The sequence below is a fragment of the Manis javanica genome, chromosome 15 (assembly GCF_040802235.1).
Source record: "Manis javanica isolate MJ-LG chromosome 15, MJ_LKY, whole genome shotgun sequence".
NCBI classification, from domain to species: Eukaryota; Metazoa; Chordata; class Mammalia; order Pholidota; family Manidae; genus Manis; species Manis javanica.
This window is the reverse complement of record NC_133170.1, coordinates 82,960,274-82,986,089: the sequence shown is the minus strand read 5'-3', so window position 1 is coordinate 82,986,089 and position 25,816 is coordinate 82,960,274. Positions and strand designations below refer to the sequence as shown.

The window sequence follows — 25,816 nt, the reverse complement described above, 5'->3', positions numbered from 1 at the left end:
TGAGGGCGCCCCCTGACCTGGTCGATCCATAGCTTGCCCACGATGATGTTATGGACAGTTGAGGTGCTCTTCCTCCACACGTAGTGATTCCCACTGGCCTGGAATTCTAAGTGGATGGCACCTGGAGGCCAGACATGGGGTCAGGGGTCATGGCCAGCCTGCCTGCCCCCAGTCCCAGGGTCCTAAGAACCAGAAGCGGTATTCATGCAGGAAGCCTGCCAGTGTCACCCACAGAGGCCCAGCCTGGCTTCTGGGTTGGCAAACCCTCCCCCTGTTAGATGTCTTTCTGCCCTCGAAGAGCACAGGGCCCAGCTCACCTAGTGGCATTATGGAGAGGTATTTCCCTCGGAACTTGCTGGAGATGGTGATCTCCTGCCAGAGGCTCCAGCCATGCTTGGAGAACACGTAGTGTGCCGCCGATGGTGGGTGGTGGCTCACCTGAGACCAGACGCACAGGACATGAGCATCTGTGGGACATCAGCCAGGTCTGCTCCCACCCTGAGCCAGTCTGCCTGGTCGCTGTAGATGGCTGCTCCCTGGGGGGGCCACAGACCCCAGCAGGCCCCCAGGAACAGTAGTCACCCAGAGAAAAGCGAGTGTGCGGCAGTAAGAGCAGCCTGGGCGGCCGGCCGTGAGGGGCGATGACAGAGCCTGCCCCTCAGGGGTGTGCCTGTGCAGGCCGATGAGGTGATGGTGCCCTGCTCTGCCAAGGGCTTCCGTGCCCTCTTTCTAGTTAACCCCTCTCACCTGTCTTGCCATGCTACACTGAGGTGGCCCAGGCCGGGAAAGCCATGGCAACTGAGGGCACAGGTAGGGCTGGCACCCCCTCCTGTTGTCTCTGCTGCCAAGGGGCCCCATTACCTCCCCGCTGCTGTTCTGGCTCCCGTGGCTCCTTTGCCGCAGGGCCCCAGGGTCTGGCCTCCTCAGCGCCCCAGCTGCGTCTCGTGGCTGCAGCACTGGCCCTGTGCCGTACACTTCAGCTGCTCTGGGACGCCCCCACTCACACGGCGCCTCGACTGGCACTCCGCCAGCGCCCCGCCTGCACCTCCCGCCTAAGTGGCACCTCGCTGCCTTCCTAACCTCAGCAGCACAGGCTGCACCCGCTGGCCACTGCTGGTCCCCTACAGCGGCGGCCCTCATGCGCCCACTGGAGCCACCCTGTAGGCAAACTCAGGAAGGACACCCCGAGAGGCTGGCCCCGGGGCTCAGCATTACCGCCTCCTCCTCGGCCGGATCTCGTCTTCCAGCTGCTCCCACCAGGCGCTGGGGACTCATCCCTGGACCCCCTTGCTCGTGTTCCTCCTCTAACCCTTTAGCAAATCCCGGCTGTTCTTCAAAATACATCCAGAATCTGCCCCCAGGCCACAGTGGGCAGGGGCAGAATCCTCTCTGCAGGCCTCCCTGCTCACCCGCAGCCCTGTGCTCCCCACTACAGCCTTGCTGTGCCCCCACAACAACTCTGGGGTCACGCCGCCTCCACCCTATGACTGCCCATCCACTGCCTCAGACCCCGCTACTTCTCCCTCACTCTCTCTGCCTCAAACTGCTGCTTGACCTCTATGGATCCGGAACAGCCAGAGCCACCTGACATGGCCCCCGCCCCCGCCCTGTGAACAGGCACCCCATCTGGTCACTTCCCAGCTGGCTGTACCCTCAGTACCTGGCACGTCACGGGCATCTGACCAACTGCGTTGAATGAAGAAATGCACTCGGTAGTTCGGGCCAGAACCCTGGGGTCGTCCTTGCCACGTTCCCTGCTTCCCTCCCTCCCTCTCCACATCCACACACCAGGGAACCGGAAAACCACTAGGTTCCATCTTCCCAACACTCCTGTTCTGACTGCCCACCTCCCCGGGTCTGGCCACTGCAGCCATCTCCCCCAGATTTGCACAGCACCCAGAGCACGCCTTTTAAACGAGCCCAGAGCAGGCACTGTCGGCTTTCTGAGCTCACCTTGGCGCAGGGCCTGGCATGCGCAGCAGGCGCGCAGCAGCCACCCAGGAAGTTCTGTCCTGCTGCTTTCATGCAGCGCATGTCCAGGCTCCCCTGCACCTAGTGAGGCACCAACGGACTGGCCCCCTCCAGACAAGGATGCCTAGGCTCAGGCTGAGATGCCCCTATGGGGAGAATGCATGTCTCTGGGGGGGAGGCATGGAGAAGGGAAGGAGAGGCTGGGGACAGGCTGACCCCGGACCGCAGGGCAGGGCCCCTGGACCCCTCCTTCACTCCTCAGGCTGCAGGCCGCCACCAATGGCAGGCTCCTTCCTGCCTGCTGCCTTCTAGCTCATTGGTTACCCCACAGTTCAGTCCATCGACTTCCTGACAGCACCCTGCAAACGTCCCTCCGCCACTGCTCCCCGGTTCCTGGCCCAGAGGAGCATCCCTCTGGGACGGTGTGTCCCTGCACTGCCCCATCACAAGAGACCCAGGGCCCGAGGCTGCGTCTCACCCCCCAGGCCCGGCAGGACCGCGAGTAGGCCTCACCTGCTCGCACAGGGAGCGCAGGCCCATGTCCTCGAGGCGGTCCAGCTCGAAGGTCTCCCCCAGCATGGGGTTGAAGGGCTTGGCGATGCGATGTACGGTGGTGGAGTAGGAGGACACGGAGAAGGCGGCCACCAGGCACATCTGCTCCACGGAGCTGGTGCAGTGCACCGCTGTGTCCAGCAGGTGGTGGTACTCCAGGTCCTCCGTCAGCCGCTGCAGCATGGACAGGGGCTCGTTAAAGTTGACCTGTGGGCAGGTGGGCGGTGGGCCGGTCAGACGGGTACTGCGCACGCTGCCCACTCCGGGCCCAGTGCAGACCTGTCGGCACAGCACCCCTACTTGTTTCAGGTGTTCAGGGACACGGCTGCTCAGACAGCACCTTTGCAATGACACTCCTGTGTGTTCACCTCTCCAGCCCTCTGCCTTTCTGACCTGCCATATCCCATACACCTCACTCCATTTACTGTCCACTTCCCCTCCCAGGATGCAAACGCCATGAAGTCTGGTTTTTTGACTTGCTCAGCACTGAATCTGTCAGTGAGTCACTGAGCGAATAAATGAATGGGTGGATGAAGCAGGTCCTCACATTCTAAGCGGGTAAGTTTTCTGTGGCACGCTCCTGCGGAGGGCCCCTGTAATACTGGCCTGGGCCTGGGCCAGCTGTGGGCAGGGGCTTCCTCGTGCTCTCCTTTCATCCTCGAGGACACTGGGAAGGGGCGCTGTCATTCTCCCCAGGGTGCAGTGTGGCTGCAGGGCCCAGAGATGTGAGGGGACTTATTCCAGGCCACACAGTGAAACCAAGTTTGGCCTGAAGCCCCCCAGCTCTTCTCTCTGAAGATACCATTGCTGCCTTGGGGGCAAGAGGTGCTAGTCCTCCCCTCAACCAGCTGTGTGACCTCACGGGTGGGCACCAGGGATAGTTACTGGCATGGAGGAGGGCCTACCTGTCCCCACACCCTGCCACTCCTAACTCTGAGGTCTGGGGTGAAGAGATATTGAGGGGCCCTATCAGGCACAGAGGTGCTCTGGAGCCCTGCATCTCTGATCAGACTAGAGCCCCTCCATGGCCCCTTCCCCTCAGAGCCCAAGACCCCACTCTCAGGGAGATTTCTGCAGTGATAAACACGACTCAGTAATTGGTGACAGGCTCCCCAGGTGTCAGGTGTCACTAAGAAAATGACGCCTGGGGCCACTTGCACTTCACACAGGCCACTGCTCCCCATGCATGCCCAAGAAGAGAGCCCCTGGGACCCACAGAGGCAGCCCTGCCCGAGCGGGCACCTACCGGCATGGGGATCTTGGAGAGCTCCCGGCCGATGCAGTTCTTCATGATGCTCCAGAGATTGAGACTGTAGTTGGGCTTGTCAGGGATGCGTGCCCGCCTCTGGACCTTGGGGGTGCCCTTGGGCACCAGTGAGGCGCTGTCTAGCACCTGCCAGAGAAGCAGAGGGTGCCTGTCAGCAGGGGCCAGAGAGCCCCTCTGCCCTCTGGGCCTCAGCTCAGTCAGGACCCAGCCAGCACTGGCTTGCTGCTGGCATGAGTGGCTGGCTGCTTTGCCTGGGCTGGGACCCACAGGCCACCAGGGCACTGGTCTGCCCCAGAGACCCTGAGATCAGACGATCAGCCTCCCCTGCCAGGCACGCTCGGGGTCTGCCCCTCACTCACATTGTCTGATGAGGTCCAGTCCGCAGAGCCTGTCGTCTCACCCTCAGCTTTTCTGCAGGAGACACGAAGGGGAGGCCAGTGACGGACAAATCCCAAGGCTGCCAGGGCCGCTAGGATGAGACACTTCCTGAGGAGTAAGCGGGACCAAAACAGCCCTTTCCTCGGAAGAAACCGGGACGAGCCCATGGAAGGCAGCATGGGGCGCGGCGGGCTGCGGGACAGGTGTGGGGGGAGGCCGCTGGGAGGCTGGCAGGTCCTCACAGAGGCTGATGCCTGCCTGAGGGCATGCTCGTGGGTGAGCACGGGAGGCTCTCTGACGCTATGTGTCCCCTGGGTGAACGTGGCAGGGGGCAGCCCAGGCTGCGGTCAGTTATGTCACTGCCCCTGGGACCTGGAGTAGCAGCTCCTTCCCAGGCCGCAGCAGGCACACCAGACCCGTGTTCCTAAATGCTGCCATGCTCACCAGCCCTTCTGTTATCAGGACCTTAAGCAATTCGAGGAGAATAAAAGATCCAAATGAGGACTGCACTCCCGACCATATTGAATCCACGCTCCGGCCCACGTGCCTGCTCCTTCTGCCTTGGCCTGCCCGCCGCCTCGCGCTCTTCCTCCCACGTGCTGCACGGTTTTCTCCCTGAGTTTAGTTTCCCTGGACAGCCCACAGCCACAGGCCTTCCCAGGGGTCCCAGAGGGGCTTACACCAGGGCTTTCGGTGCTAGTTAATGTCCCGGCTGTTCCTGTGTGTTCTACTGTGTATTTGGAAACATCTGGAAAGAGTAGACTTTTATGGAAAATAAAACAAAGGCCTGGAAATAGAAAAAAGAGACTTCCTGCATCTCTTGTCTGTTCCGGAATGCTGACATGGTGGAGGGAGTGGTTGGGACCCCGGGCAGCTCTGTGGCAACATGGAGCCAGCCAGGCCTTTCTGGACCGCAGCCCTTGGGTCCCAGCCCCTACCCATCTGCTCAGGCCAGAACCGGATCCAGCCAATGCCCTGTTCTCTCTCTCCTTTAGAATGAAATCCTGATACAAACTCTAGTTGGGCATTTTTGATTTAAGAAAGAACAGAACCAGTCTAAACAAAAATACCATCTGGAGCAAGACTTAAAAAATAACGCAAGCACAAAGCACAGATGGCACACAAGGGCAGGGCGGGAGGGCTGGCCAGCCGACAGCGGCCCTGCCTGGAACCCCCACCTGTCCTCTCTGGCCTCGGCGATCACGGTGATGAAGGACGGGGAGTCTTCCATGGCATCGAAGTACTCGGAATCTTCATCTTCCTCACTGTCACCTCCTTTGGACGCTAAGAGGCTTCCTAGAGACACACGCCGAGCTGCGGCTCAGGGTGCAGCTTCAAAACCCCCAGCCACCCAAGGAAGGCTGAGCCCAGAGCCGCCCCGTCGCCCACCCCCTCCCGACTCCAGGCACTGGGTTCTGACTAACCTGGCCGCGGCCACCCCTGCTCCCTTTTCTGGAATGTGCTGTCCTCTTACTTCTCGGGCTCAGAGGCCTTCCTTCTTCTGGAAGCCTCCCCTTGTCTCTCAACATGCTGATCAGTTCGTCTGCGGCCCAGCTTCCCTCTGACAGACCCCCTCCCCAGGGTACCAGTGACCCCCCCAACTCAAGGTCAGGTGCTGCCACCTGGCATCTGGGCAGCCCTGCCAGAGGGCACAGACAGGCTCACTGAACTCTTTTTTTGATAATTGGAACCCAGATACAGGGAGACTGTTGCTAGTTGGTGGCGGGCACAGGAAATAGGCCACACCTGGCCAAGCTACGGCCAAATGTGTGTGGGTGTGGGTACGGTGGCTGTGGAAGCAGAGCCAGCTGGGGGGCTTGGGGGGCCGCGGGTGGCATGGATGGAGCGGCAGCCAGGTGGGCAGAGGCCGGGCAGCCCTGAGAAGGGGACCCAGCCAGGCCGGCGGCCCCGGGCTGCTCACCGGCACTGAGGTTCCTGGCGGGGTGGGCGGCGTGGCTGGGGGCGCTGCGGAAGGCCCGCTCGAGGCTGTCGTGCTGCTCGGCCAGCTGCTCGATGGTCTCCTCCAGGTGGGTGCGCTGCTCTTGCTCATACTGCAGCGCGCGCTGCCACTTGCGGCTGTGTGTCTCCGCTAGTTCCAGGAAGTCCCTGCAGGCCTGAGGAGGGAGGGGAGGCCCGTGAGCCTGGGGCCTCGGGCAGGGGCCCGTCTGCCCCATCTCCCCCCTCCGCCTCCCTGGGCGCTCTCAGACACCTTTGCTGCCCGCTTAGCTTCTGTGGGGACAGGGCAATGCCGGCTTTCTGGGAGCCAGCCTAGGGGCAGGCGCCTGCCCTGGACGCCGGAGCTACGTCACCAGCAGCAGCCGATGGCGCTGGCTTTTGGTCACCGGGGGGCCCGGGTGCTGAGCTGCCACCTCCTTGCCGTGCGTGTGCTGGACCCGAGGCTCATCCGGCCCCCGGCCCCGCTGGGGCCCAAGGAGCCCGAGGCACGCAGCTCGGGCCAGTCCCTGGCTTTGGCCCAGAGGGAAGGGAAGGGAAGGCCACCTTCTGCCGGGCCGCCTGGCTCTCGGAGGCGCAGGGCTCCTCCGGCAGAGGAGCAGGGACTGGAACTTGCTACCAGGTTCCCTCCAAGCTCCTGCCGTATCACGTACTTTCAGGGGCTCTCCAGGCCCCGGGACCTGCTGTGACATCCAGATTCTTTCCAGCTTCCCAGGCCCATAAGTGGCTCCCCCCAACTCTCAGGAAGCAGGCCCCGCTACTTCTGCTCCCGTCCTCGGAGGGGAGAGGAGGGCCCGGGCCTCGGCCGCCAGCATGGGCCAAGCCAGGGACCTGGATGTGCCCCTCTGCACTGCTCCAGCCGGTTTCCTCGGGCCCCCGCACCTGTGGTCTCTGGCTGCCGCGCCTGGCCTGCCCACCTACTGCTCTCGCACGAGCACCAGGCACACACAGCACATGCCAGCCCTAAGGGGTAGAGACGCGCTTTTCTGGAACGAGACAGGCACCAGCCCGGCCCCCACATGGTCAGAGCTGCAGTACCCTGAAGGGCTGTCAGGAGGAACCAGGGAGGCGATGGGAGCGCCAGGTGAATACAGCACCCCACAGACCCTCCAGCTGCTCCTCAGATCTCCCCCGGAGGAAGACCCCGGCCCCACAGTCAGGCCCCGCCGGACACTCGCCTCTGCCGCCATCCCAAGCCTGCAAGGGAGCTTCTCCAGTGACCGCCTGCTTCTTTCCCACCCACAGAGCCCCAGAACTCAGCAGCTGCCCCAGAGCATTCTGGGTGACACCCTACCAGGAGGTGGGTGTCCAGGTCTCCTCAGGACAGCCGGGTGGACCAGCGCCTCGCCTGAGGCTCCCTGTTTGGGCACCTCCCGGGCCTGGATGGGCCGCAGGGGAGAGCCAAGCCCCGGTGGCCAGCCTGGAGCTCAAGAGGCACAGCAGCCCTTTAACAAGCCCTCCCATGGCACCTCCCTGTCATCTCACCTCGCCCCCAGCGCCCCTGCGGGAGTGTCCAGGGCAAGGGGTCCCTCCACCCACTCTGAAGAGGCAGAAGTCCTGGTCCCCACGGAGCCACCCAGCCCCGCTGAGCCCGCGTCCTGTGACAGAACGGTGATGTCTAACGGACCCGCTCCCACAGGGTCCCTGGTCTCAGCTTCACTAGCAGAATCCTCTGCGGGGGAGGAGTGGTGTCAGCCCCACGTGACAGGTGAATAAACTGGGGTTTGGTCCCCAGCAGCCCCTCCACAAGGCTCTGGGGAGGAGGTGCGCTCACCTCAGGTTCAGGGTCCTGACCACCCTCCCTGCCTGGCCGCATCTAAGCCACCATAACCTGCTTCTCCAGAAGGGGCAGGGATTTACACTGACGGTGCCCCGGCATAGGTTGGGGTGGCAGGGAGAAATCGCCTGCATTTTACAGGCTCAGGAGTCGAGAGAGGTTGCATCCAGGGCAGACACAAGTCTGGGGCTATTTTGAGTTTCCAAACTATGGATCTGTAAGGCTCACCTGCTGGTATGGAGCTGCGTTCACTACCACACAATCTGGGGACCCCGACGTGGGCCTGGGTGGGTCGTGGGAGACTTGGCTGCAGGACTGAGTGCTACTCCGACTTCTGACCCCGGAGCTGGGCCTTCACTGGCCTGGGTCCTATGCGGGCCGCCAGCCTCGCCTGTAGTCCTGCACCTCCCCTTCCCGGGCTGCAGGCCTCTGGATGGGGGCCGACGGCAGACACGGTGACCACCCACCCCAGCAGCCGGGCTAGAAGGCATCTCTTTGCTGGGTCTGCGCTAGTGGGCGCAAGAAGTGGCAGCAGTGGGGGGTTGGAGCAGAGTATCCTTCTGGGCACCTCAGGAATGTTCCAGACCCTGATGGGTCCCTGTGAGACAGGTGGGCATAGACCCCACCCCATTCCACAGGCTCTGAGGTCACACAGCAGGAGGAAGCAGACCCAGACCCCAGGTCCTGAACCCCAAGCTGCCACTGCCAGAAGACCCACGTCCCAAGCCATCCTTGCTTCCCCACGGCCCTGAGCTCGGCCCCACCGCCCAGGCAGATTGGTCTGGGTTCCTGCCGCCTGTCTGCCGCCTGAGGAAGGACTCCTAACGTGGCAGGGGTGCCCACAGACTCTGCTGCTGGCCCAGGCAGCTCTCCAGGCCCCGCCGAGCCAGGTGCACAGCACATGTCAAAAACGCGCCAGAGGCCTGACGATGGTGGAAGAGTGGCACCCTCATCTCCCGGGGCGGCATGGGCCCCAGCACATCACCTCAGGGAAGCCCCTTGCCAGGCCCTCCTGTCCCCACTGTCCCTGGGGACCAGGGGTGAGTGGGGCGGGATCCCAGTCTGCCTGGGCCCAGAGCCAGGATGCAGCCGTGCAAGGCACAGTCCCCTTGGGTCTGCCTGCCTTGGGGGGAGGGTGCGGAGGCCAGGCTGTGCCCTGTACACTCGTACAGGTGAGATGAGGCTGGTGTTTCGTGATTGTCCAGGTTCTTACTGTGGGTGCCCGGCCTGGTGGCACACTGCCTGCCCCACCCCAGCTGTACCAGGCCACTCGCTTCTGCCCCTGTCCTCCCTCAGCATTGCTCCACCGCACTGTCACCGTCACCCCCGCCAACCCTTTACAGCACTGTCACCGTCACCCCTGCCAACCCTTTACAGTGCCATAGTCACCTCTGGGTCGGTGAGTGTCAGCAGAGATAGGTGCTTTGTTTTCATGTAACACATAGCAGTTAAAACAAGACTTGTAATGGAGCCACAAACAACAGTGTAGAGTGGTAGTCAAAGGCCAAGGTAAGCAGTTCCCACCGATTTATGTCAGAGGACTCTGTCTGGCCCCTGGGCTGCCTAGCAGCAAAAGCAAAAAGGAAAGATGATCACAGTATGAGGATGATTTAAGCTCTCCACCTCGTACCCTTGATGCTCATGAGCTCTAAACACTTTAGAAATAACCATCTTCATTTTTAAGGGAAAATGGAATGTTTGTTACATTTCTTGGGACAGCTGACAGCCTCTTACACACCTGGCCCCAAATCCCCTCTAGACTTACCTCCTGTGGCGCCACCCTCCCAACTCTGTCACGTGTGGCCTACCAGGCATTGTGTCTTCCTCCCCCTTCTCTGGCTCAATCCCAAACACACCTGCTTGTTCTGATGCCCACCGCGTGCCACACACCGACTGCGGGCAGGGCTGTCTGGGGTATTCTGCCTAGCACTGAGGTATCTGTTTTAATTACATGATTGAGGTGGGAATGGAGGTTCAGGGAGGCCGAGGGGCTTGCCCGAGGCCCCCAGGCAGAGTATGTAGGCCAGGTCTGAAGTCCCATGGACCCTACCTACAAGTCTCCCAGTGCATGGGACCAGCACTGGCCCTGCACCCCGTGTCCCCCTTGAAGGCAGGGTGGTGTGGGACCCCAAGGCCTTCCCAGAGTGGAGTGGGGCTCCCGGGGATCCTTGCTACAAGGATGTTGGGGAGTAACCCTGGTGAAGCAGTAGGACCCAGCCCCTCCTCGCTACCGCCCCCTAGCCCCTCTTCTTGAGTCTTGGGAGTTCTCGCACGGCCCAGGCTGCCGCCTGATAACCTGGCCCTGGGTGGCCTCCACCTTGCTGCCGTTGCAGGGCCAAGGGTGGAGAACAGCAGGGCGACAGCTGGGGCCTCATTTGGGCCGCATGTGGCTCGGCTGCAGACGTAAAGATCCGAGTGTCACAGTTACGTGAAGGGGGCCGTGGCAGAGGCTGCTGTTCCCCAGTACTGAGAGGCTCGTGCGGCTGGATCAGGTCTTTGCCAGTGCTCGGGAGGTCATCTGCAGCACATAAGCTGCCCTGGTCCCCCTGTGCGCCTGTGGAGAGTCGGTCTGCCCCTTCTACCCCATGCACCAACCTGGTGTTCATCCCCAACTGCCGCTGCCAGCCTTCCCCAGGCCCCATTCCATCCACACTGCAGAGATGGGTAGGTGCTGGCCTGGCCCCCCCACCCCCCAGAATGCTGAGCTGGGCTGTGCACTGTGCGCTTGCTAAGCTGGATTAGACCTGGGCCCTGGCAGTGGAGCCAGCTGGGGGCGGCTTTTGGGGCCCCTGAGACCCTGCCACATTCTCAGAGAGCTCATGCCCAGCCCAGAGCAGGAGCGGTGCCCTAGGCCATCCCGAAGCGCCCTGCTCGTACCACACAGGGGCAGGAAATGGCAGAAAAGGGGCCCAGCATCCAAATTCCTCGGGGGCACCGCCTCCTGCCCACCACGGGGCAGGCCTGTGACTAACTTCCTGGGCCTTGGTGTCCTCGTGGGATGAACAGGGGGCTGAACCCCAGGGCTTGTACAGGCCCCACATCTGGGGATGTCATCCTCTGGAGGGAACAGAGCTCTAGTCTCCCCACCCTGCCCCTTCCTTCCACCCCCAGGGCTGTTGAGGGGGTCCCTGAGTTCAAAGGTGTGGGTCCTGTGGGCGGTGGGCTTCCGTCTTTGTGGGGAGGGTGCTGAGCCTGCTGAGCTGCCCCAAAGCCAAGTGAGAACCGGAAAGCCTGGGGTGGGAAAGGCACCCCCGGCGCCAGGCTGGTTGCTCAGCGGCAGGCTGGGGAGCCAGCAGGACCCCCCCGGCAGACTCGCCCCTCCCAGATGCCCTGCCTGGTGAAGGGCGCTGTGGGGCTGCCCAGCCCGGGGAAACTGCCGGGGCCAAGCTGCGTGGGCTCTAAGGGGAGCCGCTGCTGGTCGCCCTGACAGGTGCCCCATGGGACGGATGGTGTCTGAGCTGCGAACCTCTGCCCACGGGGCCCAGGAGGAGGGGTCCTACTCTGACCGCTCTGGCTCTTCGTAACCCGGGTCCTGGCGATGACCTCACCACTCCCCAGACCAGGGCAGTGCGCCGGGTGCGGGGTCCCCTGGCCTGGGGCCCATAGCCATTCTGCATGTGGCCCAGAGAAGCCTCTTACGCTCCCGGAGGGTCTGAGAGACTGGACCCCACTGGGCCTGGCCTTCAGGGGCTGCTCAGACGCCAGTCTCCTGGCCTGCAGCTACCTTCCGAGACAGGCACATGAGGAAGGTGCCAGAGGACTGCCAGATGGCTCGCCGGGTGGTCCTTGGCCTCACGGGGGAGTTGGGGAGACGAGCCAGGTTCTGGAGGGTCCAGGCTGGGTGGGTACCGGGAGGTTCTAGCAGGGACAGCTTGGTGGCTGACTCCATCTCCAGCCGGCAGCGCACAGCAAGTTTCGGTAAGCGTGGGTGCCGGAGGATGCGGACAGGGCTGCGCTTCTTGCCTGTAGCCAGCCAGCTCCTGCCAGGGCCTGACTGCCATGCGTCCGGCCTGCAGTGACCCACAGGCTGTGGGGCTCCCGGAGGGAGGTGGCTGGACCCTTGTGCTCTCTGGCTTGCTGGGGCCGAGGCTGCCCACCCACCACCTACCCCACCACACGACCCTCAGCTGGCCGGCATTACCAGGGACCCACCTCTCACTGGCCTGGGCCCTAAAGGCAGCAAGTAGGAGGAAATCGCGCAGTCATGGCCTCCTGAGCCCCTCTGCACAGTCAGAAGCGCACACCGGGGGCACGCTGGGGTCAGTCCCCTCCCCTCCCACTGAGGAGTGCCAGCGTGGCCTCGGTACACACCTCCCAAGGCAGGAAGGGCTGGGATTCCGGCCAGGACTGCCCAGCTCAGAGGCCGCCCTACTGGGAGAGAAGCAGCCATTGCAGGCCTCCAAGACCAATGGGGACCCCTGGGGCCATGAAGGGAGTGCAGGGCTCACCCAGGGGTCCCTCCGGGCCAGGGCCAGCCGGGCCACCATGCTGCACATCTGTCCCCCTCCTGGCCCCTCGAGGCCAAGCCGCTCCCAGGGAGCCCTCGCACCCTCACAGGGCTCTCGGCACGGGCACCCCAGTGGCCCGCCGACCCCAGAACCTTCGGGCGTCTCCTTGACGTGACTCACTCAAAGCCTCAAGGAGGCAGCTTTTCACTTCAAACTTTAAAATAGCCCTTTCCACATTCAAAACAGTGTGCCCCTTGCGCACAGGAACCAGCACCATCTGGCTGCCAGTTTGCCAACTGATTTTAAGACAGTTCTGGAATCTATTTTTACCTATTTCCCCAGGTCCCAAATGAGCAAGACGTTAGGACAGAACAGTGGTCAGCTGGAAGGAACCTGCCCACAGGCCCCGGAAGGACATGGGAGGGCAGCTCCAGGCCCCACCCCACCAGTGCTCCCCTTGGGTGGGCACCAGGAGCCCCCTGGGGTGCTCAAGCTGGGCTCGGAGAAGCCTCAGAGTCCTTCCAGCAGTGAACAGCTCCTCCTTGTCTGGGTCTTTTATTTCCACGATGCCTCGGGTCCGAGCCCTTGGCCCTGAGTTGCTGCCCGTCTCATGACATGCCCTCCCGTCCTGACCTGCCCCCTCCTCTCTGGCCATGCCTCTCGCTCCCCCTGCGCTCCCTTCAGGGGGAGCTGCCCAACTCCTGTGCTGGGTGCCCCTCCTCCACACGCTTTCCTGGGTCCCTGCCTTCAGGATTTGCACCCTTATCCCATCTAGCCGGCAATACTGCAGGCACCCAAGGGCATCCCTCATGGGCCTCTCCACCTTCCCTGGTAAACTGAGGGGCCCAGAGTGCAGTGTGTCCCCTTGGGCCCTCTGAGGTGGGCCGCATGGGCAACTACCCTCTGTTGGCCAGCACCCTCTCCTGCTTTCTGCCCCCTACTGGGCACCTCTCCTATCTTTGGTCTCCTGTGGGGATCACCAACCACCCAGTTCTGCTTGCCTGTTGGGTGCACAAAACCTGTTCCCAGGAAAGGGCCCCTGCACCCTGCCTGAACCTGCGGGCAGACCCGTGGGCCTGTGGCCGGCACATGAGGGCTGACAGCAGTGGCTCAGCTCTTCCCGGTGGCCACTCCCTCGCTCAGGGACCCTGCTGGCCCGCCCTCAGCTCGCAGCACCAGCTGCCGCCTCTCCCGGCACCAGCTCCACCCCACCAGCCCAGGCGGCCACCGGAGCCTCCTAGAGGGGCTCCCAGGGCCTGCCCCTGCATCACGCATCACCCGTTCTCTGAGCAGTGACGGGCTCTTGCTAGACTCGGGTCGGACCACTCTCCTTGGTTGCGTGAGCCTCATCAGAGTGGCATGCAAAGTGGTCTCAGAGACCTGGGACAAGGCTTCCTGAGACGGGGTTCCAGTTTCCCAGGGCCTTCTCCCCTCAGCTGCCGGCATTCTCCCTAGCCTCTTGCTGCTCCCAGAGCCCTGGCTCTTCTCCCCCAATCCAGGCACCCCACCCCTCTGGCCAGTCTGTACCAGTGACCTCTCACCCCACCCTACCAGCCTGCCCTGCTTCCTCTGAAGGCCCTTTTTGTCTCCGACATGCCCTGTCATCTGTGTGGCTCCAGCTCCTGGCAGGTGCGGGTTCGACAAGGTTAAGCTTTGTTCACTGGGGGCCCAGGGCCCTGGCTAGAGCTTGCCTGGGTCCCGAAGGGATTGCCTCTTGTGACTCGCGCCCTCCAGCCGCCGCGTGCTGCCCTGTTGCAAAGAGCTAAGTGGGTGTGAGCCGGGCTGCGCTGAAGCCACGGCCCCGAGGGCCCCAGGGCTCAGCACTGCCAGGGGAGATGACCGCCCGGCCCTCGGTGCCTTCTCACCGGGACTCTGGCTGCCTCCTCCTGGCCGGGGCAACAAGATGGGTGGGGGGGCATGAGGAGGACTCGTGGCTCAGCAGGCAGGGAGGTGGGTCTGCATGGAAGTCACACAGCAACACTTCCCCAGCCAGGCTCCACCGCCCTGGCCTGCAGACAGGACCTGCTCCCCCGCGCCAGCAACGACATCCACCCCGTGGCCTCTGTGAGGGTCAAACCAAGTCATGGGAAGAAACTGGGGCAGGCTGCTCTTGTCACACCACCATGTAGCACCCACAGCACCAGAGGCTTGTCCTTTAAACCAGGACCCTTTGCTTTACTACAGAGATACGTTTATAGGAAAAGAGAGGAAAACTTGAGTTTATTCTTTTCACTTTATGGAAACTGATACCCAGAGCATGAGCTGGTAACATTTATCAATTCAGTCATTCCTTCTGCACCTTAAACCATGGGACTGACCAGTGCCTCACTGCCAGGCGTGCCCCAGCTGGCAGGAAAGAGGCAGAAGAGGGCAGGTGTGGTCCCCCCAGGCCTGGTGGGGCCCCTGTGCGCGGGCGCGCTGAGGCTCACGGTTTGGTCTAAGAACAAAGTCATTGACGGCACTGCGAGCTTCCTCCGGAGAGGCAGGCCAGTGCAGTCCCCCAGACAGTGACCCAAGCGGGTATGGCTGGGCTGCCTTGGCTCGGACTCCCACGGTCCCACACCAGGGGACTCTGCCGGCCACCCAGCCACGCATCCACGGCTCCTGGGCCCCTTCACAGCCTGCTCGCACCCCACGCACATGCCGCACGCTGGGCCAGGTTTGGGGGCTCTGGGGCTGCCAGGACCGTGAGGAGACTGTGTCCTGTCCTTGCAGGGTGCCCAGCTAGGCCACTGCAGTAGAGAATCCATGTGGCACCGTGCCCTGCAGTCAGAGTGGTGGTCAGCAGAACCAGGGCACGGATGTGGGCGACCAGGGGCAGGGGAGGGGTTCCTGACCCTCTTGCCCTTACTTCTCTCCTGTAAGGAAGCACACTATAGTGGGCACCCCTCCTCAGCAGCCACCTCAGTCTCCCCACTGCCGGCCTGCTGAGTGGGTGGCATGAGATCACTCGTGCAGAGGGCCTGGCGCCCGGCATGGCTCTGCGAAGTCACTTTCCTTTCCTACGCTGGCTTTCCGCTGGCCAGGGAGCCCCCCAGGCTGGCAGGGAATGGACAGAGGACAGACCAAGAGGCAGGCCATGGGGAACAGGTGGAGATGAGGCTGGGAGGGGCTGCCGGCCCCCCTGGGGTCCCTCTCTGGAGTTGTGTGACTCATGGTTGAAGAGGAGATGTGTCTGTTCTCTTTCTCTTTCGGGCAGTGGGGTGGTGAGGCTGCCACCCACCTACTCAGAAAGCTTTGCACAACGACCAGGCCCTGCCCATGGGCCCCACGATTGCAGAGCTGCCCACGGAGGTCCAGGACAGGTGGCAGAGTGATGGGCTTCACAGGTGAACTGGGGCATGTCCCTGACCTGATGTGCTGCTTACAAGGAACTCGCGGGTAAGCGCTGAACACCCCTGCACGCAGTGACGACCCCCTTCCCTGCCTGGTAGAAACCCTCCTTTCCCACCCATGGCCTGCTCTGTGGCCACTCCCTCTGCGGCTCCACTCTGGCTCCCGCACACGTGACTGGCACGGAGGGTCACTCCCCTGGTGGGCTGCAGGCCCCGGGCCCGAGCCTCCCTCCCAGCTTGCCGTGAATCTCCTCAGCCTCTCCACAAACCTGGCTTTCAAACATGGGCATGTGAGCTGTTGTCCCTGCACAGCCCCTCCGCAGGCCTGCTGAACCCATGTGTGATGCACAAACCTGGGGCAGGCTCAGGAGGAAATGGCTCAGGTCTGGGTTCAATGCCCATCAGACAGGTCTCTCCTACCCACATGAGCCGCGTGGCCACGGCTTCACTGCACTGAGAGGGGAGGGCCCCCTGGGCTCACTGTGGTGTTCCCCTGACCTACGCAGATGCTGCCCTAGGAGGGCCCTTCCCAGGGGCCACCCTCCAAGTCCTGCCAACCGCAGCCACAGAGGAGGGACAGAGGCCGGGGCTCAGTATGGTGTCCCATGAAAATGCGATCACGATTCAACTTCACGAAGGGCCCTTCCTGTTTCTCGGAGATCAGGCCCCTCACTCCTCTGCAAGGTGGGTGGCGCGGGCCTTCGTGGGCAGAGGGCTGGGCGCAGAGCCTGTGCCTTCTCACTGGCGCCACTCCGGGAGGAGACGGGACTGGAAGGCTTTGTACGTGGTATCGAACAGAGCAGGAACTAGGTGTGCGCCACTTAGAACTTCTCTCCTGAGCTGCGAGGCCCGCTTTGAAACATTGTTAGGCACGCCCACTGAGCTACTGTTGGGGACACGCAGGTGAGGTGAGACCTGAGCCTGAGCCCAGGGGGCACAAAGCCTGGTGAGGGGCAGACAGTGAAATGGCAGGTGAAGTGCCACACGGCAGGCTCAGGGTGGCCTGTAGGCGCCCCAGGGCTCCAGAACGGTCTGGCCAGGAGGAATGGCTTCCTGACAGGGAGCTCGGAAAGCCTCCTGCCTGTCGTGATGTCCACGTAGGGCTCTGAGGGATGAACAGGTATCTGAAGGGTGGGGAAGGGGTGCCCCACAAGGTACAGCAGATGTGAAGGCACAAGGGAGTGGCCAGTATTCCTGACCCAGAACCCCCTCTGATCATCTTGTTCCCTCAAACACTACGGAAGGGTGGTCCTTGATCTAAGGGGAGGCTCGCTGTACTGCCCTGAGATCAGGGGCCCAGGGGCACACCTGCATCACTGACCATGGCCCCTGGGATCCTGGGAACTGTCCCCAGAGCCTGTCCCCTGCCCTGTGGGAGCTAGGGATCTAAGGTTTATGATACCGATGCCCTTTCCCAAACCCGAAGGAGGTAAAATCGATTCTCTGACTTTTTTCCTGCAGGGTGAACAACCCTAGATTCTTGGTTGTCTTGGGGAACAGTGAGGGTGAAGCAGTGGATTCCTCCCATGTGGGCAGGGTGCTGCTGGCCCCAGGCCCTCTGAAGGGTGTGCTCTCCTGTGGGCTTTGTCTAGCCAGCTGCCCCTCAATTTATGCTTTACTTGCCTGACCCAGACTTCACCAGAGCCCAGGAGGTGGACAACCCAACACTACTCACCATCCACAGGAGTGGGGACTTGCCCTAGCCGGGGGCAGGTGTTGGGAACACAGGCCCTGAATTCAGGCCTGGGTGTTGCCGGAAGCTTCCCCACAGAGGGCTCATCTCACTCAGGGCAGGGGGCAGGGAGGGGGTGGTAGAGTTGCAGTGGGATCCCACTGGTAGGGATCCCCCCTTTTACAGCAATATGTGGCAGGATCTGGGGGTCTTGATTTGTGTCTTCTGGGGATAGCTGGGGCTGGCTTCTGCCCATCCCAAGTTCCCAGTTCTCAGGAGGGGGCCTGGTGGGGCTGCAGCCTAAAGGTAAAAGGCATGCCAGGGAGTCAGGGCCCTGAGGTTGAGGATTCACCCTGGGCAGATGGGTGTGCTGACCTCAGAGTGGGAGGGGGCCTTTACAGCCCTTGAGGGTCTCACCCTCACCACCTCAGCAAGCATGGGGGCCATCACTCCCACAGTGGGCCACGCAGACCTGGGCTTGCTGCTGGATGCCCTGGGCAGTGCAGGTGACTTCTCTGAGCCCCCTTCCCACTTTTACACTAACAATACCTAATGGTACTGTTAAGGCTATAAGAGGCATAGGTGGTCCTGGGCTCAGGGTGGGAGCCACATGCTGTCTTAGTTACAGATTCCTGGTCCAAGCCCCTCCTTGTAACAGGGGTGGAGGCCAAGGCCTGGCCAGGGGTAGGAACGCTTAGGCCCCTCCACATACAGTGGGACATTTGGTTTTGGCCAGTTGTGCAAATCACTCTCCCAGAACTGACCAGTTCCTGCCAGGAGGGGATCAGCCATCAGGAAGGGTCCCTGGAGAATGCAGGCCTCTGCTATAGCCTGGCTACCAGCCTAGCCTGCGGTGGCCAGCATCTCACTTCTGTGCACCACACACCCTGGCAACGGAGGTGGGCAGGGAGAGGCCCCCCTGTCAGGTTCATGCTAGCCTGGGGTCAGCCCATCCGGAGCAGTGACCTGTCACTGGGTCTGACTCTCCTGGGGCCCAAACCGCAAACAGGCTTCCTAATCAACCCCAGGGGGCTGCGCTTCCCATCAAACCATTCATTATGTCCTTAGAGGGCAAACGGCTTTTATGGCTTTGTAAACCCAGCTGGGCCTCTGCCACCTGATAAAAGACTTCTGCTAAAGACGCCAGCGGAGAAACCTGATCCCTGGGAAGAGCCAAAACTGCTCACTGGAGACACAAAGCAGCTCTATTCTCAGTGGATGGGGGCAGAGGAGGGGAGCCGGGAGTGAGTGGCTTCCAGGAGGGCCGGGGAAGCACAAATTCTTCATTAGGTCATTAAAAGCTTAATATCTGTCACTGGAAGTACGGTGACCCAGGCCCCCAGAGTCTGGGGGCTGTAAGGAGGCCAGCGGACCAAGAGGACGGACGTAGGAAAAGGAAAGTGCAGACGGACGACGTGGCCAGGCTGCAGGACTGCCTCAAAGCTGTGGCCTTGCACACCCACTGAGCCCAGGGTCCTGCCTGGTGGTTCGGCCTTTGATGGGCTTCAGCCTCCTCCTTCCCATCCTGCCTTTGGGGTTCCTGTGTTGGGCCTAGAGCCTGGTCCTGGCTCCCAACCCTGCTCTGGTCTGACCCCCCTGCTTGGGAGGCTGGATACCAGCACGGCCCACTGCCTCTCGGCAGCCTGCTGCCCTCCTGCACCACATCCTCTAGACCCGGGCCACCAGTGGCCTCCATTCCCACAGCTCCCCTCTCTGGCCCCTTGCTCCAAGCACGCCACCCTGGCCCAGATGTGCCCCTCCTGGGGTTTGTCCTCTGTCTGCAGGGCAGAGGTCTGGAGGAGCACACCTATCTCTGGGGAACGCTTGCCAGGCAGAAAGAGACAGGGCCCAGAAGCACACTCAAGCATTGTATTCTCTGCCACCACGGGCGACCTGCCAGTTCCTGGTCACAGCAGTGTGGCTCCCAGAACCCCAGAGTGGCGACCCCCGAGGCTGCACCTCTCAGTTGGCAGACCGTGGTCACTCATTCCTGCTCTCAGGTTCACATGACCCGAGGCAGGCTCAGCCTGGAAGCTCCGCGGGCTAAGGGAACCCCCAGCGCCAGTCCCAACCCCACACCTGCCCCTTGCAGTGACGCATCCTCACCCTGCTGCGTCTGTGCTGCCTCAGTGTGCTTGGGAAGGAGCAGCAGCAGCTGCTGAAGGCCAGTGTGCCGCCCGTGGGCACAATCAGCCGCTCAGCCTGAGTCTCTGGCCTTCCTCACCCAGGCCCCAACCACCTGCAAGTCTCAACTAGATGCCACGTCCAACTCCAGTTCCCACTGGACGATTAAGGAGAATGTCCTCACCCACCGGATGGGATGACACAGGGGATCAAGAGGAAGGAGCCAGCTCTGGGAAACGACCTGAAGCCACCAGAAATGGAGCCCTGGTCTGGCAAGCAGCCTGGCCACCCACTCAGATGGCAGCGCCAGTGACAGGGACCCCCTTCCCTTTGCGGAACCCCACGTAGTGACGGCAGTGCGGGTGGGCACTTACATTGATCATAGCATTCGATGTGATGCGGAAGAGGGTCGCCCGCTCGTTCACGACCTTGAGCTTCTCGCTGCTCTCATAGGGGATCCTGAGGCCGTCCAGCTCATTCAAGGAGCGCTGGAGCGCAGCGCCATGCTTGGCGATGAGGTCATTGCACGTGCTGAGGTCATCTAACTTCAGGGACAGGCTCTTGAGGGTGGACTGTAGCTCACTCTTGTCAGCTGGGGAAGCAGTATCGTCGTCGTCATCCCCAGAGTCATCTGTGGAGAGCAACAGGGTTGCCATGGTCATCACTGACAACATGGCAGGGCACCAAGAGGCCTGGGCTGCCTGGCCCTGGAGGAGGAGCAGGTAGAGCTCTCAAAACAGAGAGCGCCCTAGATGGGGCCAGTACCTGCTCCCTGCAAGGGTGCAACGCCTGTCAGCTTTTCTGGGGAGGATGCAGGCCCTCCTGTGTCAGTGGGAGGGGGCTTGCCTGCAGGCACCTGCCCATGAGCCGGGCACCAGCCCCTTCAGCTGCAGGGTGCAGGCAACGGTGGGCTGTGCTGAGTGGGGGGCTGGAGACTGCTAGGTGGGAGCAGCACCCCAGACCACAGGGATCTGGAAGGAAGCCTGCCTCCTCTCCCTGAAGTGCAGGCCGTGTCCAAGCTGCCCCAGGCTTTCCGCACCAACCGCATTTGCTCTCTGCTCTAGGCCCACCCCCAGCCATGAAACAGTCCCTGCTCCCTACATATTTGAGCCTCATGTTTGGGGCCTTTCCCTGTGTCCCCATTGCCTGGAGCTGCCCCACACGCCCCTCACCTCCTCAGAGGTCTCACCCCTACCCAGCCCAATGGCACCCATCCTCAAAGCCTCCTTCCTTGAGGACTGCCAGGCCAAAGTCACAGCTCTCACCACGTTCCTGCTGGTGCCGTCCTCCTGCAGGAAGGCACCCTTATTTATCGATTGCGCTTTGTGTGCAGACACTGGTGTGGCCTCTCAACGGCTTTGTCAGGTAGGGATTTACTGTTCCCTGGGAACAGACAGGACAGGAAGCACAGATAGAGGACCTGCCTCAGAACACCCGCTGGTCTGCCGCCTCCAGGGTGCCACGTCAGGGTGCTGGGGCCTCTGTGAGTGGGCCAGGCAGTCCTCACTCTTCACCCCGACTCTCACCTCGGCGCACCCCTTCCTGAGAGTCTGGGTACTTGGAGCAGCCTGCTGCCGGCCCAACCTGTGTCCACAAGGGTCAGGGCTGTGGGGCCTCTCGGGGGCGCCCCGCCACAGGTTTGCGGGGGGTGGCGAGCAGCTGACCTGGGCCTGCTGCTGCTTGAACACTGGGCAGGGGTCAGTCAGGGCTGACACCAGCCTGTGAGCGCCAGGGCCTGTAACTCCCAACGGGTTTCTGAAGGGCCTTGATTCAGAAATACTCAGCAAGATATTCTGTGTATGTGTGTGAAGAAAATTTGTAACCCCAAATACAATTCTTTTTAAAAGGGACATATTGTAAGAGAACAGATTGCTTCCCACAGCAGGCAGAGTGCGTGGGGGTGGCCCTGGGTGAGTCACTGCTCTGACCACACTGAGCTGGTGGCAGTGCAGGGCCAGCTGGTGGCGTGGGGCCCGAGTGAGCGGGGTGCTGAGGGGCCACCTCCAGCCTGGGGTCTCTTCCTCCCCCTACCACAGCCAGCCAAGTGCAGCCCTGAAATGACCCCATGTCTGGAGACTACAGGTGCTGGGCCAGGCTCAGGGCCATTCAGTGGGCCTCACAGGGGCCCATGGACAGCTGCTACCCTTCATGCAGGCTTAGGGCCCTGCTACTGAGGGGGCAGAGCTGGATCCGAACCCAGGTTGGTTTGCAAAGGGTTTTCCTCTCTGGATCACTTTAGAAAGGCTTCAGTAGCCGGGGGATATCTTGCCTTTCTGGGTGTGAGGCCCTGGGGGAGGCCCTGCCTCAATTCAGGTATAGGGCCATTCAGTGGGCCTCACAGGGGCCCATGGACAGCTGCTACCCTTCATGCAGGCTTAGGGCCCTGCTACTGAGGGGGCAGAGCTGGATCCGAACCCAGGTTGGTTTGCAAAGGGTTTTCCTCTCTGGATCACTTTAGAAAGGCTTCAGTAGCCGGGGGATATCTTGCCTTTCTGGGTGTGAGGCCCTGGGGGAGGCCCTGCCTCAATTCAGGTATGCTGATAACCCAGTGAGGCAGGTCTGCAGGCAGAAAGGGCTTGAAATTGTCCAGGGTCACAGGCAAGGGAACTGGCTTTAGAGCCTGGACTCTTAGTTACAACGCAACCTCCTGTTACCCTTCCAGGCTCAAAATGTCTAAAAACCAGAATGGCCTACTACCACCCAGTCGGATGGTTGCTGTGCACCAGCAGAGCCAGGTGGGGCGCGCTGGCTGTGGGCCAGCCTGAATGTGGCCTCTGCACTCTGAGCGAGAATCGCTGGGAGGCACAGCCTAACTCTGAGCATCTTCCTGTGCGATGGGCATGGGGGTGACTGCATTTCTGTTTAACTTGTTATTAAGCAGTACACCTTAGTAAGTAGTTCTCAGGGCCCAGGTGCAGATCCAGCTGCCAGGGACATGGGGATGGGCTTATTCTGCTCCCCAGTCACTGGCTGTGCTGTTAGGGGAGAGATGGGAAAACACCTGGGTCAGTTAATTCTGACCAGCACCATCTGTTCTATGGGGAGGGACAGTCCCTCCGGGAGGGACAGCAGGTCAAGAGAATGAAGGAGAGGGGGAGGGGAGGGGAGGGGAGGGGGAATGAGAGTACGAGTGGGTGCGTGAATGAAATGACGGGTGCATCACAGAAGGCCTGTTCAGGCCCACGGGTTCTTGGTGGCATGCACAGAGGTGGCAGGTCACACACAGGAGGGCAGGGCCTGGAGGAGGACGTAAGGAGTCGGTGTGGGACACAGAGGGCCTAGTTGGAGAGAGATGGTGAAGGGTGTCTGGCACAGCTAAGGAGCCCGGGCCTTCATCCCTTGGCAAAAGGGATCATGTGGGCGTTTGAGCTGAGGTCCATGGGACAGGCAAGACCGGTGGCCAGTGGCATGAAGAGCAGACTGAAGGGACGGAGAGGCCAGAGGCCTGTCAGGGCCAGGGCCAAGAGAGGGCAGGAGGCCAGGGGCTGGGAAGAACAAGACCCTCGATCCAGCCCGGACATGCCGATGGCAGCGCGCCCCAGCTCCGAGACCATGAACAGCCGGGGATGGCCACGTCCCCACGCAGTCCCCGCACTCCCCTCAGGGCCCAGGGAGGAGGAGGGGGGTTTCGCTCAGCTGCTGACATGTGGCCTGGCCCCCACAGTCCCACCATGTCTTGGGCTCTTCGGGCACATGCTGAGCACAGTGGTGTGAACCCCCTCTCAGGCCTGGGCAGAAGCAGAGCTAAACAATGGAGACCTCCAAACCGGTGCGCTCTGGCCATACGGAGTCCCCAGGTCTCAGTTCAGGGTCAGGCATCCTTGCAGGAAGCAAACACACGTTGGAAAGGCAGCTGAAACTCAGTATTAGAGACGCAAATAAAACTACTTCATGTGACATTCCTCCAATCAGAAAAAGAAGGAATGGCATTAAATTAGCTAATGCTTTGTGAAGGACAAACGGGCAGATACCCACCCAGAGCCAAGAAAACGGCTCTTCAGGTTCCACTGCCCACCCCGTCCTGGGACAGGAACTCTGCTGGCAAGGAACTTAGTACAAAGGAAGGAACACACTTGTATGTCCAAAGTTGTTTAGGCCCGTGGTTTGCAAGCTTATGGCCTTGGGGGTTCTCGAGCTTTTATATTCCTACATATCCTCTGTGCGATCCACGCGGCAACAGCACAGCAAACAAACACTAACCTGTCTACATACATAAGATCCTACAGAAGTTCTGCAACAATACAGGAATAGTAGCATCTGAAATCCAGCGCCAGCTCAAAGCCACATTTCTGGGCAACAGAGGAACCCTCGCCATGGCTCCACTTTCCTGCTGAGCCCTTTCCTCAGGCCACGGGCCGCGCACCAGGAGCCCGCTGCGGCAGTGCCGTGGGGCGCTCAGGTCTGCGGTGGCCACCAGGGCTGGGGCAGAGAAGTGGTGCCTGACTTTCCCTCTCAGCATGGGGGGGTGGGGGAGGCAGGAGTGGAAGGAAACTGCCTTTACCAGGCAGCAGGTGTGAGCTGGGGCCAGTTAGGGGCGCCCCAAACACACAGCACCTGCCCTCTGCCTGGTGAGAGTACTTCCGCCCATCCTTCACATTAAATCTCAACCCCTGCTCCCTGCGCACATCTTTCCCCCCACCTCTCTCTGGGTCACGTGCTGTCCTGCTGGCCCTGCAGTGCCCCTCGCTGCCTGCCTCTGCTGAGCTCCCTTGCAGTCAGATGCTCGGCTTCTCTGCACCTAGCTGGTGTGCCCGGGAATGCTGCCTGAATTGCTCTCAGACCCAACCTGCATCTCGGGAGCTGGGGAAGCCAGCTCTGGAAGAGGCAGCTCCCTGCTGCTGAGTGACAAAGCAGCCGGGCAGGATGACAACATCCCACAGCAAACAGCAAAGGCAGTCACGCTGACACCAGGGCTCACACGGGGGCCGGCACTTGCACAGTCCTGGACAAATAACTCACATCCTTGCATCCTCGGCATCCTCGTTTTGGAGGCGAGGAACTGAGGCTCAGAGCAGGATGGGTCCTGCAGCGAGTGGGTGGCGGGGCCAGCGGTCCCTCCCCCCAGTCATGACGGCCATGTCCCATCTCAGCACAAGCCTCACCGAGGGGATCCCAGTGCATCCGGCCTGGGAGGTTAGCTGTCATATAACACCCTGGCTTCTGTGAGACCAGGACCATCTCCCCATGTCAAGATCCTTAACTTCATCGCATCTGCACAGTCTCTTTGCCATATAAAGTAACGTATTCACAGGTTCTAGAAATTAGGACATGGACACCTTTGGGGGCTTTATGCAGCCACCCCCTGAGTAGCTGCAGTCGAGCTGGGCACTAAGCTGTGTTCTCACCTGTCACGGGCGATCACGTCTGGTTCACTGTCCTGGGGCGTGGTCACCAGATGCTCTTTAGTTTGGCACTGAGACTCCTACTTGGGCACAGAGACCCCACAAGTCCCTCTGCCTCCTCTCAAAGCCTGGCACCTGTGCCTTCCCGACTGCTCAGGGAGGAGGTGGCCTGGGGCCGGGCAGGAGCTGGTTCTGCACCGGGCAGTCCTGCTTGGACCCAAGTGGCCTTGGCCCAGCATGCTGGCCCATATGCCGAGGACATTAACACCTTCTCTGGAGGATCTAAGCGCCCAGGGCATGGCCAGCGCAGAGCTGGGACTTACTGGTCCCGGCCCAGCAACATCCTGGTCACCTTCACTGGTAAAGCTCACTTTTGCACAGAAGAGGTCTTTCTTCTTACGTTTCCTTCAAATCACAGAGGCCTGCAGCCAGAGGAGCCCGTGTTTGCCACCCCAACGCCCCTGGGGCTCTCCCCGAACCCTTTAACATCTGGCTCTGGCTGAGGAGCCCCCTGGGCACTCACACCAGGGCCAGGACCCTCCTTCAGCCTCCTGCACGGGGCGCTCCTGGGAAGGAGCAGGTTGCCATGGAAACTGCCAGCACATTGGAGTCAGGTAGGCTATTTTTAGATGTGGAGCTTTTTTTTTCATCTTTGGAAGCAAATGGATCAAGTTTCTGTGGGGTTGCCCTGTAAAGGGGCAGCTTTTGAAACCAAGAAGGCAAAAGGCTGTGCAGACTGGTTTGGCAGTAGGGGCAGGGGGAGGTGACATGGTGGGGACATAGGGGTCAGAGGCCCTGCAGCCACCCCATTCTGCACTATGGCTGTTTCTCTGGGGAACCTGGCTTCGCCCTCACCTGCCACAAACTCCTTGAGGCCAAGACACAGGATGACCAGGGACCCCCTCCCTCGCACACTGTGGCTGCACGTGCGTGAGAGCAGCCCTCATTGAGGAGGGGCCTCAGGGCAGGTGAGGTCAAGGCGGAATGGTGGGATCAC

At 61.5% G+C, this 25,816-nt stretch overlaps 1 protein-coding gene across 10 annotated transcripts in view; it reads right to left on the bottom strand.

Moving 5' to 3' along the window:
* The window catches only part of OSBP2 (oxysterol binding protein 2), a 137,794-nt gene that overhangs the window by 9,242 nt on the left and 102,736 nt on the right, over positions 1 to 25,816 (bottom strand). For 8 of the 10 annotated variants that reach the window (XM_073222540.1, XM_036993377.2, XM_036993374.2 and 5 more), the window contains 8 exons: positions 19,852 to 20,108; positions 6,090 to 6,282; positions 5,347 to 5,464; positions 4,150 to 4,201; positions 3,770 to 3,916; positions 2,485 to 2,730; positions 318 to 438; positions 18 to 121 (listed from right to left, as the gene is read on the bottom strand). In XM_073222540.1, coding sequence (XP_073078641.1) covers positions 18 to 121; positions 318 to 438; positions 2,485 to 2,730; positions 3,770 to 3,916; positions 4,150 to 4,201; positions 5,347 to 5,464; positions 6,090 to 6,282; positions 19,852 to 20,108 — 1,238 coding nt within the window. Of the gene's footprint in view, positions 1 to 17; positions 122 to 317; positions 439 to 2,484; positions 2,731 to 3,769; positions 3,917 to 4,149; positions 4,202 to 5,346; positions 5,465 to 6,089; positions 6,283 to 19,851; positions 20,109 to 20,742; positions 20,764 to 25,816 lie in introns of those variants that run through there. The other 2 variants (XM_073222543.1, XM_036993376.2) reach the window with 2 other exon arrangements.